Raw genomic sequence first — 13,268 nt, 5'->3', positions numbered from 1 at the left:
TTGGCATGCGGCTTCAGACCCCCCTGCCCCTGGTTAAGGGTCCAAGCACACCCGGGATGACTATCCTTACTCGACTCATGAGTCTTACCCGTCCCGGGGTCCCACTTGGTTTACCCCAGCTGAATGCAGTTTCCATCTTCCCAGACCAACCTCGAATATCAATGGACTAGCAGGATTATCTTACTTCAGCTATTCATCTCAGTAGATCGATTTTAAATTATATGTCATGGATAAAACGCACACTCTTCAAAATGGAGACCAAAAAAGAAAAGCACCAATTATTAATTTTTTAGCTACCTAACTATAGCCAACGCGACTGGAACGTGTCAATCATCAAGCAGATCCATAACGCCACCGCATCAATTATCACTCAATCAGCGCTCCACAAAAGCACTCTCCGTGTCAAGCCACGTCGCGAAATTTTTCAATCCGGTATGCTGCTTGCGCAGCGCGGCAATATCGGCCCCGAACCCTTCATCATAAAACCAACGGAACATAGCCCCAAGGTCTCCCAGGGCATACAGGAGTGCGCGGCAGGGCAATTCAAAGGTTGTAGGCACAGCGCGGTCAGTCTTCGCCTTGAAGATATCGTTGGCTTGGTCAAATGTCAAATTATCGCCCGCCAGTGAGATAGACCGGCCGGCGAACTGATCAGGATGCTGAAATGCCTCCGCAGCAAAGACACCAATGTCGCTGGTAGCAACAATTTGAAGCGGCTTCCCCTTCAGCGATAGCCGCCACGACGTAGCAAACATCTTCCCCATGAAATCCGGGGTGAGCCCGTCCATGAACGCAACCGGGCGCAGCACGGTCCACTCCATCTCGCCGTTCTTCGTGCTGTCAAACAGATGCTGCTCGATCCGGTGCTTCGAAATAAAGTGCGGGATATCAGTTGGGTTGGAGGATGATTTGCTGTCGCCGCCGCGCTCCACGGAACTATACACGAAGTACTTCACGCCCTGCTTGAGCGACTCGTCAATGAGTGCCTTGCCCTGGCGCTCTTCGCCGGCGATTCCGTTGCCTATCACCGCTTGTACGCTGTAGACGCCCCAGATCTCCGACGAGGTGAGCTGTCGGGCGCGCGCGAAGATTGCCGCGGGGTCGTCCATGTTGCCTTCGACGAGCTTGACCTTGGATGACTTTTGGGCGAGCCGTTGGGCTGAGCCCGACTGTGTGTTTCGGGTTACGGCGAGGATCTCGAATGGGGCATCATGCTCAAGGAGGGCATTGATCAAGGCGCCGCCTTGTTTGCCTGTGGCTCCGGTGACTAGGATCGCGTTCATTCTGGGTGAAGATGGTATTGGTATTTTCAAGTAGCGAAGAAATAATGGAGTGTAAGTTGTTGCCTCTATTTAAATCACACTCCCAGACGAATTCTTGGAGGGGTTTGTTCTTCAGGTTAATAATTCGGCGCGAGTCCAAGGCCGAGCACAAAGGCCGAGCACCAAGGCCGAAGCTCATTAATCAGCTTATGAGATCATCATCCGACGCTCCGGGGCTGAATAACAAGTGCATCATAGTTATTTATGGAAATTCTATGTTCATTGTTATAGTTTAATTTAATCGTCGAAAAGCGACCGTGTCGCATTATTGAATTGACTGTACACAGTCACAATGACCCATCACCCCCGGAGCGAGTCTCCTCGGAGAAAATGACCCAGAGGGCGGGTCTGATGGAGAGCAGTTGGATGCTTCTTTAAAAGTCTTCTCAGGCATGGAACAAGGCCAAGCGAGACACGAGAGAGGCAGTTGGATGCTCATCTCCCTGACTGGCGAAACGGATAAAAAGAACAGCAACCTTTACTTCTCTGTGACGCCGCGCGGCGTCCTTCTAGGCGTGAACCTGAATCCACGCCCAGGAATGGCGGCAGGAACGTCCTGCGCGCAAGTGCTTCGAACCTCTGGAAGCACTTATTTACCACGCGGTAATGTCTTCCACCTCTGCTTCGCCGAAGGTGCTGCTCTTGGTCAACTTGTTGACACTGGCCACGGCCGCAGCACCATCCGCGCTAACCCGCGCCATGATATCCGGCAACACTTCATGGAAGAACTCCACAATGTGGAGGTTGACTTGCTCAAATTGCAGAAGGAAAGCGTCATGGCCTTCTGGACTGTCGATACGCTTGAGCCGTGAATCAGGGATTCCCGCAGCGACTTCTTGCTGCTCCGCAAAGGTAAAGAGACCATCTGATTCAATTCCTAGAACCAGTGCCGGCTGCTCAATACGTGAGAGGGCCTCATGAACGGGGTCCTCGGCCATCAGACTAGCACGGTGCCGAGACACGTCGTGGGTGTCAAGCTTGCGCGTCATGGCAATGTAGCAGTTGGCGTCAAATCGCTTGACAAACTTATCGCCTTGATAGCGAAGATAAGACTGGGCTGAAAAATAGGTGGGTGGGCGTGGGCGACCGACAGAATCGGTTCGAGGCTTGGTCTCGGTCGACACGGAGAAGGTCTTCGTACCCGAGAACTGTGGGTCCATATATTGGACCTCGGTCTGAGGTGCAGGCGAATTCTGCCTGCTTTCAGACCGGGAGGACAGACCAGCTTTATGCCCGTCGTTGTGAATTGCCCAGTGTTCATTGGGGGGCGTGGGCAGTTTCTCGGTCCCGTTGATATTCTGCCGTCTCGACGGATCTGGCACGTTTCGACCGAATCGCGACTCAAACGAGTTGCGGCTTCGATAGGTGAGGAGAGCAGACATGCGAGCCGCTCCGAGACCGGAAGCCGGCGGATCATCGAACGTATAGTATCCGTCGTCGTACTTCGGGTCACTGTAAATGCTCTGCCGCTGTGCCTCGCCCCAGCTAATGCACCATGCGGAATGGCGTGCGGAGGTGGCAATGGGAACGATGGCTCGCACGTAGTCTTTGCCGAAGAAGGCATACTCCAAAGTGAGCATTCCGCCCATGGATCCACCGACAACCGCGGCAATCTGCTTCACGCCCAAGTCGTCCAGCACCAATTTGTGGATGCTTTTGAGAGTATTAGCAGTGTGGGTGGTAGTCTTCAGAAAAGAAATACATACTTTACATCATCGCGAACAGTCGTCAGCGGGAATTCGGGCCCGTAGTAACCGTTTTCGGGTTTGCCATCCTTATATGTCACTGCACTGGCGCTCCCGTACGGGCTCCCCAGACTGTTCAAGCAGACCACGAAGAACCGCGAGACATCAAAGGCTTGGCCCGGGCCACCCAGTAGGGGGCCCCACCAGTCTGCGACATCGGCGCTCCCACTCAACGCATGGCAGATCACCAGAACATTGTCACCTTTCGGCGAGAGAGTTCCCAAGGTAGTGTATGCCACGGGGACATTGTAGAGAGTGACACCCGACTCGAGCGTAAAGGATGGGATGACCGCAATGGATTGATCTTCAATCAACCCCGCGTACGGGTTTTCAGGCTGCGCAGCGACTCTCTCTACGGGATTTAGTAGCTGTTCACGGAGTGAGGGCAGAAGGTATGGACTGACGGAGAGACGCATTAGATGCGCTATTAGACTCGACAACCATGGCGAGTCAATATCAAGAAGGACCAGTGGAATATACAAAAGAAGAGAGAAGAACAAAAAAGCAGAATCGACGAAAATTATTAATTGCTTCGCTTGACTCATCCATGGCCACCCGGAATGAACAGCCAACCATAATGCAAGATTGCGTTCACCGCCCTAGATGATTAATCAGTCTCTCCTTTCCTAATCGGGAAGGTGCAACTGTGAGACAGTGTACATTGTATAGTAACTATAGGGGAAAATAATGGAGTCTATACCTAGGTATGGAGGACAGGCAAACTATCTATCTATAAATCAAATGTATCCCCACCCTCCGGTCCCGTCTGAGCAGCCTCCAATCTTGCCAGTGTCGTCTTATAGATCCGCGGTAGACCAACCTCCTCGAACTTCTTGCTGTCTCTGATCATCTCTGCGATTCCTTTGCCGGAGAGAAATACCACCGGCATACCATGTCCATTGAATCCTGCGCAAATGAATTGGCCGGGTTTGCCTGGAACCTCACCAACCTGCGGGTGAGTATCGTAGGAGTAGCCCATGACTGGACAGGTCAGTACAACATTGGAGGACAGGGGAAGAAACACGTACTTCCACTCCAGATCTCTTGAACTTTTACCTCGCTATCCTCCCACCCTCGGAATGTGCGCTGCATGTAGGTGTCGTAGTAGTGTTTTGCCGGCTCAATCAGGGTACTATCGTCCACATTGTTGTGCCAGATGTCCTTCTGCTGTGCATAGCTGTACTGCGCACCACCGACAATAATGCTGCCGTCTGGTCGTGAGATCAGATAGCTATCACCATCTCCTTCCTTGTTCCAGACAACATAGGTATAGGGCAGGAAAGGGGGTGTTTTGTTCTCTGGCGTCGTGATGTGACAACAAATTCCCTTGCAGGGAACAATATTCTTGGAATATTCAGGCAGAAGCCCTGCGGTATATGCGTTGGTGGCATAAACCACTTTCGATGCACGAATTGTGCCTCGAGGGGTTTGCACAAGATGATGGGGGCTATCGGATGTCACAGATGTCACGGGCGTCATGGTTTGCACATTGACAGAGCTCGACTTGACCACTCTCGAAAGGAGTCCCATCACGAGTTTGTACGCCCATAAGTTGCCTGCCGTATAAGAAAGACATGCCTTTGCGTCTTGAACTCCAGAGACCTGTGAGTTGATTATCAGCACGATTCAACATAGGAGAGAAATGACCGTACCCCTTCTGCATTTTTCTGCGACGTGTAATGGATGTCATCGACGTACGACGCACCTTGATCTCGCAGGACCTCGTACGCCTGTCTTGCCCGCTCAGCATGTTCTTCGTTGAGGTACACGTTCATGCACCGGGTCAGATTGAAATCGCAATCGATCTTTTCTTTCGCAATGGCCGCTTTCACTGCGGGGATATGGGAGACCTCAAATCTCGCAAGCTCAATTGCAGCCTCGATCCCATGTCTTTCAAGGCACAATGCAACCGTTTCGTAGACATCGGGCCGCAGATGTCCACCTTGGTGATTATAACATCAGACTTAAGATCAAAATGTGCATTTGGGATGACTCACCATTTCGTCCGGTTGCTCCAGAGCATATCTGTCGTGCCTCGAGAAGTGTGATAGATGGTGGAGGCTGACTTTCTGATTGCTGCGAGGTTACCAGGTGGTACGCAATGCTCACTCCGGCATAGCCTCCGCCGATAATGACTATGTCACTTTGTTCTGGCAGCTCGGGGGTGGTACGAATGTTATCTAGCTCATGTGGCTCCTTTCTCCAGAACGGTATTGTAGGGTTTGCTACTGGAGCAACGGGGGACAGATTATTAGCAGAAGACATCAGGGAAGCCTTGCTAAGCTCTGGTTCTGGACGTGCTATCTCGATGATGGTGATGTTGACAAGGGATACCGGGCTATTTGTCAAATTTTGGGAGAGATGCGGGGCAAAAGTTCCTAATCTCGGAGTTTACCTCGGGGTAATTGGCACCGTTAACGACTAACATTGTTAAAAAGGATTTATTGACAAAGAATCGATGATTTAATTGGCTTGGAAAATTGCAGACGGGGTTGTTTACTGCGATTTGCTGATTGTGTATATTTCGTCAGGTCGAACAGACGGCCGGATATTAGTAGTGTTCCTCACCTAGCGTTACCAGTAGATCATCCTCTTCCCACAGTCCACAACACCACCAAAATCTCTGTTCGTTGGATAGCACTTGTCAGTCTCGCTGCCGGTGTTATAGCCCATATTCCAATATTTTACTATAAGTGAGCTGACCTTGCAACTCAATCAACATGCCATCTCCCATTAGTTATAAAACAAAATACAAACGTTAAATTGCAGTTAAATGTGAGGCCATATTGAAATCTTTGAAGACAAAATGCGTAAATCACATGCACTCAAATTTTGCTAGAGTTTCTTCAACTAATACCATTTCCCAAGCCCAAGAGGCGTTTTGCATTCTCAGAAGCAATGGCTACTCTTGTATTTTCATTCATCTCGAGCCCATCAAACCAATCGGCCGCATCTTCATTACTCTCGTAGGGATAATCCACGCTGAACATGACTCGGGACTCCCCAAGCTCTTCAATGGTGTTTGTTAACGTGCTTTTTCGACGTACACCTGCCAGTGTTGCATAGAATTGCGCCTGGAAGTAATGCATCAAGCTCTTCTTGTGGGCACCATTGCTTCCTGGAGTTCCAATCTGCATCCGATGATCCGCCCGATGAATGAGAAATGGCAAAGCTTCGGCACAGTGACCCAGAATGATTTTGGCTGGGTATTTGTCGAGTATTCCAGAGCACATGATTCTTAGTGCATGACCTGCACACTCTACCCCGAAACCATACGACGCTGACGCGAGGTTTGGATATTGATGATAGACAACTTGCTGATTGATAGGAGGAAGCCGAGGATGAAGGTACAGAGGCACGTCCAACTTATGAAGCATTTCCCAGAAGACTTCACATTCCGGTGCATCTAGATATCGGATTTTCTCGTCATGATCATCAAGGTTTGTAAAGCCATTAATCAATACGCCCTTGGCACCTAGCTGCGTCACCGCCCTTTCTAGTTCCCTAGCAGCTTCTTCGGGGTCTTGCATCGGCACACATGCAAAAAATCCAAAGCGCTCAGGATATGATTTCACGTACTTTTCGTGAATGGCATCGTTTGTCTGTCGAGCAAAGCGGATTGCAGTGGCGGCATCACTAACGCCTTCTATACCAGGTGATGTGAGACTGACAATCGCGTAATGCACACCACTCTGATCCATAGATTGGAGTCGGGAAGGGACATCGTCCAATCTGGACTCAACATCCGAGAGAAAATCTTGACTGAAGGGCAGACCGCTTAGCCCCTTTATAATCGGTCGAGGAGGAAAGGTCTTGTGGGCTTCAAAACAGGGACTCCCCACGGCTTCTTCCAGGGCGATCTTCTTGTTCTGGCGGCGTATTGGAAGGGTTTCTGTGGTAACTCGGTTCAACGCCATCTTTTCATGAGGTGGATTCTTCGAAGCTAAACTTGAGGCAGGGTATAAGGACTTGAACTTTAAAATTTTCTTCGGGAGAGAATGCAAGCTTCAAGTAGAGACAGAGGCTAGCTAACTTCAAGGGGTTGAGGTATATCTCAAAATTAACTGGAAATTAGATACGTAAAGCGGAATAGGGCTGTGTTTTGACAGCGAGCGCCCCGCCTTGCTTTCAACCCGCGGGGGAACGTGGGGAACGTGGGGAACGTGGGGAAAGGAAATTAGTGGTCATCGGGTTGTCAGGTGGTCGGGTCGTTTTACATTAGAGATGGTATTCCGTCATTGGAAATATTCTTGAAAGATAAACTGGAAAATGTTGAATTGCTTAGATTCTGAACATTGGAAAACGTAATTCTACCATTCGATATCATCTTCACAGGACAGGGCATCCCACCGGCGCTCGTTTTAAATTCACGAAGACCGGAATTTTGTACCATCTTGTCTTGCTGTGTGGATTAGGATATGGTTGTGTCGGGCTGTATGCCACGCTTTCGGTTCGCGTATACGGAGTGGTGGCATTGGCTATTGGCCTTTCTCGGCCTACTTTAGCCTGGCCTTCCTCGAGCCCCCAAACTGATGAGGCATTGTCTCGTCGGAAAGAAGCAGTTGACTACACGCGTGAATCTATCTTAGGAATATGTAACACTTGCAGTTTTCGCATTTCACGAAAGTGATTGTCGGGACGTATTATCGAAAGCGTGGATTCAGGCTGTGTGAACATCGACCTTTCCGGTCTCGAAATCCAAGGATGGGAATACGCGTAGTGCAATTCATGCGGTACATGGACATTCTGTCAAAAAAACAAGAAACCTGAAGAACAGTGGGGTGTGTGGTTCAGACCTTTGATGTGAGGACAACTGTACGGGCACCCAGTTGAGCGTACCCAGGAATTCAACTGTACTGCAACGTTATGCTGCGAGCGTAAGTCTTATCTTTAAGGCGTGTTGCTGCCTCGTAGCTGCGCATTGATCGCTTGTATGAATACGTGGACGAGCGGGGTGAAAGAGCCTATACATAAATACCTCGCTAGCACCTAGGTTTTAGGGGCTAGCGATCAGTCTTAGAATCATACTAAATCACACCACGAGTTATCCCTACGAATCTCTATTGCCATTATCTGTAAAACCCCCCAATCAGGCGTAACGTGAGACTACCCTGACATTTGGCCCCCACCAGCCTCCCTCTACCGTGGTCTGCTAGGGCCCGCTGTTCTGTCCTTTCTATCTTCGATTTAGTCTCCTCTCTTATTTCATACCATCAAATTTCCAGGATTTTCTTGAATGCCCCCTACCTTCCATAAATTATGGATATTTCAACACAAATGATCAAGATCGCCGGGGCGATTGCCATTGCCTGTACAGCTTTCGCTGTCGTCGTTGCTGTGACCTACCACTTAGGGGCCTACCTGGGCTATCCATTTGGCCAATTGATCCTGCAATGTTTGCCACAACTCGTTCCAGACACACACAACCAACAGATGCATGATCAAGCTTCATATCAGCCTGTTCCGTTTGATCGCCGGAGCTGGGAAGATAGAAACGCGCGTATCCTTGGGGCGACTCTTGGATTCTTTTTCTGCTTTGCAGCTTTAATAATAGAGTCTTATTTGGAGGGAATGAAGGATGCCGCTGGGGAAGCCAATGGGTGGGATATTTGGCGTGCTAGTGCGGTTTTGGTTCGTGCTTGCGTGGAAGGTCTTTTGGTATTAGTTTTTCTTCGTGGGTTCCGGTATATCGGACGGAGGGTCCAAAACTCCCTTTGATCGAGAAGAAAGCGGGAAGTGTTAGTGATCAGGGTCTTTATTCTTTCTGCGCATGTCAAACGTGAAGAAATTTCTTGGTGAACGTTTACTTGTTCGAGGAAATCATGAACTGCATGTAGTTGATCAACTGTCTCGTCTGTGATGAATTGACTAAGCCCAACTTCAGGTTTATCAAACCTGGCAAGCTCCTTGAGAATGGAGCTTGATTGACTTTTCCTTCCAAACCTCTACAGTGACTAATCGAGTTCCCGTAGCGTCTGCTCTCACTATCTCCTGCAAATGATCGTGAAGATTAGATATGGCATCTGATATCATTAGGCTATATTCGTTCACAGCCGTCGTTGTTACCGTGACTTTGAAAATGGAAGAAGACCTATCAGTTCTAGTGTGACTAGGCATACACGCAGCAAGCGGGGAACCCTATCACTTGGGAAACCTTTGGACTTATTCAAAAATAGACTCCGTAAATAAGACTCACATGTATCGAGCTTTGATATCAAAAACATCAAGAACTATCACATTCAAGATGAAAAGAAAAGAAAAAAGGAGAGAAAGAAAAACGTGGACCCCTAATCCAAGCTAGGCCACCTTCAGTTAGGCTGCGTGATAACTACCTCATCAAGTTCAACACAACGTTGCGCGCGGGACAGGCCCCTTATTTCTCTTACGAGTAGTATTCCGTGCTGCCTGGCGAGCTCGCCAAGAAACAAGAGCACTTTCTTCGTCTTTTGCAGACTTCATTTGTTCCTCACTCAAGGCGAAACCTTGCTGCAAAAGCTCCACTTCACCTTCTTTAGACATAAAGAAAGCCGGCCATACAACAAAATTGGTGTCTGCCATATTCAAGTTTGACTCCGCTTTGAAGGGCACGGGTTTCTTTGGGTCTTGATCAAATGGGAATGATATCCAATCATCCGCATCATCGGTCAGTCTAAATTCAGGCTCGACTACCGCTTCCAACTTTTGGAGTCTCATCCATTGGTCCGCTATATGCCTGGAAATCTTGAGAAGAGAATCTCCAAACTTTAATTGTCTTTCATCCGGTAGTATTTGGTTCGTGAATTCTAAAACCTCGGCAACAAGCATTTCAGCGCGCTTGATGCTATTGTTCGTTTGAATGTCCGGCTGAGATCGAAGGAGAACCGATCGCAAGTAGATTCCCTGATCCCAATTTTGATCTTGTAAGGAATCTATGAAATCGTGAAGTTGGTTCCCATCCAGAAGATAGCTCGATCGAAGAATATGTCGTGACAGGGCCTCTGCACAGATTCCGAGGATAGCTGCTACCCGCATACCTTTCGCTGCGGTGGTATTAGACAAGGGCAAAGGAACAATACGCTTCAAAAGTTCGTGATTACGAAGCTTTTTCCAGCGATCTGGGTCTTGAAAAGCCGATGGCTCAAAATCGTGGCCGAAGAAATCAAAAGTCAGGCCATGGACACGCTGAAAAAGGTCACGCAATTGTTCTTGTCTACCGATTTGTTAGCAATGCCCAAAAGACTTGTTTGAATGAAGTACATAATGCTCCTATCCGGCTTTCTCAACTCAACGGTGAATTGATTCAGCCATTCCAGCTTTTCCCTATAAGAGGAGACCTTTTGGTCGAGCAGGGTCGAATTATGCTCAAGGGCTTTTCTAGCATCCTCCGCTTCTTTGGAAGTTTCTCTTTCCCTTTGGAGACATTGCTTGAAATCATCGATCTCTGTATCTTTCAGCTTTATTGCTGATTCAAGTTCTGTGATTGCCTCAGCATTCCGGCCAAGTTCTTCGTCTTTCTTTATTATAGAGCTCGCAGCGTCATTGATATTTCTTTCTAATTGCCGAGATTCCTGGGTGAGACGACCTATCTGGGTAGAATATTCAAAATTTTGTTCGGTTACCGTCTCAATATTTCGCTGTAGCTGCGCAATATTTTTTAGGTTTTGTTCGTTGGTGATTTTGAGAACTTCCGCCTGCTGTCTCAATTTTGAGTTATCTTCAACGATGCGCGAGATTTCGGCGTGAGGCTCGCTTGTAAGGAACTGCTGGATTTGTCGAAAAAGGTTCTCATTCGTCAAAGGAGACTTCTCAGACGCCATGGTTTTCACTTGTCAACCAGGTTGATCCATAGAGTTTCAAGTGGAAGGAATTGCCCTATAAGTATTCAAAGATATTTGAGCCCTTTGTACAAATTATGCGTTCCGCCTCATCAAAATGATAGGTGGGCATGTTACCACGTCTTTTTGTACAATAGGTTCATGTAAGAAATCTGCGGGCTACGGAAGATCTTCATGCGATGGATACTATGCCGAGCGGGCCTAGAACGCATGAAATCCGGTAAACAAAAGAGAAAGCACTGGCACGGAGTCTAGTTTGCCACGTTGCATGCAGATGATCACTTGCAGGAAGGCCAAGTTTTTAGGACCCTAGGACTATCGTGTGACACTGTCATTGGATATAGATGTTTGTGAATTTTTCCCCTCCCTCGTTTGAGGCTCTTATGCGCCTTCTCCGCCTCTTTCCATCCTTTCATATTATTTTTGCACACTTTAGCTGGCACGGTTCGTATAGATCACCCACTTGTTTGGCTGCCCTATTGAGCAGGGGGGCATTTGTCGCACGACACGCCTCGACGAGGCTTCAAGTGCCTAGAAAGTTGCGAAAAATTACAATGATCGGCATAAGTACATGACTCTTGAAATCTGACGACGAACTCAAGACATTGTGTCTGTTGCTAAACTGGAAATTAGAAGAGAAAGATAAAATTGCAGTCTCTTTAATCGGCGCGGCGGAGGCCTTATGCTGGATACTTGCGGTCTTCCTAGTCGCCCTGTTCCCCACTTCTTCTCCAGCTGCTCTCCTGAGTGGTCACAGTATCGAGATGAGCGCTTCGCACGCTGTAGTTGGAGTTCCGGCTCGAGACTTGCCGCCTTTGTGGCTGCCCTCGTCGGTCGCCTTGTAGGGTCGCAGTTTCTGATATTTTTTGGAAACCGTAGCATTTGCAGAAAACCGTGGCCATCTGTCCTACTGCATGGAATTGTCCCTGCTCTCACATTCCAACTTGCTACTTTTTAAAGTGCACGCTTTTTTTGACGGCGCTCAAAACCATAACGGTCCTATCTCTTAGTTGTTGAAGCCTTAGTACAATACATCATCATCTTCCCCAAGTCCGATAGATGTGCAATCTTATTGCGTCCAATTTATGTGATTTATTAAAATAGTTATAACTGGAACTATACTGACAAACCAATCTCCAATTTCCCGTCAAGTACTTACAGCGCATCGAAATATCTGCCCAGTTGGGTGCTGCTTAGGGCCTGCTTAGTCATACTTCGGTGTTGAAAAAAATTCGAGTGCGAGTGATTCTCCAACGCTCTGCAAACACCTAAATTCCAACGACAACCCTCAATAAACGTTACAATGGCCAAAACCAAGAAGTCTGGCGACACTCTTTCGTCCCGCCTCGCCCTTGTTATGAAGTCGGGCAAAGGTGTGTTCGCTTAGACCGCACACTCGAGAGCAAATTGTTGACAATTCTGTGCAGTCACAATGGGAACCAAGTCCACAATGAAAACGCTCCGCTCCGGAAAGGCGAAGTTGGTCCTCATTTCTGGCAACTGCCCTCCCCTCCGCAAGTCCGAGCTTGAATGTATGTCTCCAAAGTACCTACGACTGTCGCACCAGATACTGATCCGAACTTGCGCAGATTATGCCATGCTCGCGAAGACCCCTGTGCACCACTTCAACGGAAACAATGTACGTCACCCAACTGTCCCGCCCCCCTTGGACGATATCCATATCAGGTGTCGTTCCCGGAGTCAGCTCCACTACTCAGCGAAGAAGTTGGTTCTCGACCACTTCGGAGAGTGAAGTTGCTCAACGATGGGATTCCCTAATTGGAATCCTGGAGAGCGTAAATCGACTAATACTAGAATAGATTGAACTCGGTACCGCGTGCGGTAAACTTTTCCGTTGTTCGGCTATGGCCGTGCTGGATGCGGGCGACTCGGATATTTTGAGCCGTGAGGCGTAAACAAGCCTCAGCTAGTCTGTGTGGCTGATATCACATACGGCCTTGAAATACGTCGCATCATCTATCCCCAGCCAATTCTCGTTTCAAATTGCCCCTTGAAGGCACTGTCACCTTATGCTAAGGTGCATGTTGCTGCACACTGGCCTAGACGTGCTAGAGAAGGGACACTCATTTTGGAGAAATGATCTCCGGTGTCTTGGGTCTGGAACCCGTTTGCTAGTAAACAATACCAATCAATCAGATCTATTCTGAAACATTTCATTATCCCTGTGTTTGCATTTAGATTTAGCCGAGCTCATTTCCTTCAATGGTTGCCGAGTTATACCCCCCCCCTACGCAACGCAATATTTGCGGAGAAAAATCCGAGATCCCCCCACCTGTGGTGTAGAACCCAACTCATCTCCGCACGTCGATCAGTTTACATAGCCTGAAATCTTCGACATGTCGATCGAGGTATTTAGCCTGAATTTG

The 13,268-nt window shown here is 48.5% G+C and overlaps 4 protein-coding genes across 4 annotated transcripts; 1 reads left to right on the top strand and 3 right to left on the bottom strand.

The window, feature by feature from the left end:
- Positions 1-374: 374 nt before the first annotated feature.
- On the bottom strand, positions 375-1,283 carry PFLUO_LOCUS6109 (uncharacterized protein; the record flags this gene model as incomplete). The annotated part of the gene is made up of 1 exon (XM_073783623.1): positions 375-1,283. One exon carries the CDS (start codon positions 1,281-1,283, stop codon positions 375-377), a length of 909 nt encoding a protein of 302 aa, XP_073640159.1.
- A 632-nt stretch (positions 1,284-1,915) lies between these two features.
- PFLUO_LOCUS6108 (uncharacterized protein) lies at positions 1,916-3,511 on the bottom strand (the record flags this gene model as incomplete). Its single annotated transcript, XM_073783621.1, has 3 exons — positions 1,916-2,975; positions 3,029-3,435; positions 3,506-3,511. The coding sequence occupies 3 exons, from the start codon at positions 3,509-3,511 to the stop codon at positions 1,916-1,918; spliced, it is 1,473 nt and encodes a 490-aa protein (XP_073640158.1).
- Positions 3,512-3,797: 286 nt separating this feature from the next.
- On the bottom strand, positions 3,798-5,332 carry PFLUO_LOCUS6107 (uncharacterized protein; the record flags this gene model as incomplete). Its single annotated transcript, XM_073783620.1, has 4 exons — positions 3,798-4,048; positions 4,096-4,669; positions 4,720-5,009; positions 5,065-5,332. 4 exons carry the CDS (start codon positions 5,330-5,332, stop codon positions 3,798-3,800), a joined length of 1,383 nt encoding a protein of 460 aa, XP_073640157.1.
- Positions 5,333-12,184: 6,852 nt separating this feature from the next.
- PFLUO_LOCUS6106 (60S ribosomal protein L30) lies at positions 12,185-12,797 on the top strand (the record flags this gene model as incomplete). The annotated part of the gene is made up of 4 exons (XM_073783619.1): positions 12,185-12,254; positions 12,309-12,413; positions 12,471-12,520; positions 12,702-12,797. The coding sequence occupies 4 exons, from the start codon at positions 12,185-12,187 to the stop codon at positions 12,795-12,797; spliced, it is 321 nt and encodes a 106-aa protein (XP_073640156.1).
- Between the last annotated feature and the right edge of the window lie 471 nt (positions 12,798-13,268).

Source organism: Penicillium psychrofluorescens (assembly GCF_964197705.1).
Source record: "Penicillium psychrofluorescens genome assembly, chromosome: 4".
NCBI classification, from domain to species: Eukaryota; Fungi; Ascomycota; class Eurotiomycetes; order Eurotiales; family Aspergillaceae; genus Penicillium; species Penicillium psychrofluorescens.
This window is presented reverse-complemented; position numbering and strand designations above follow the sequence as displayed.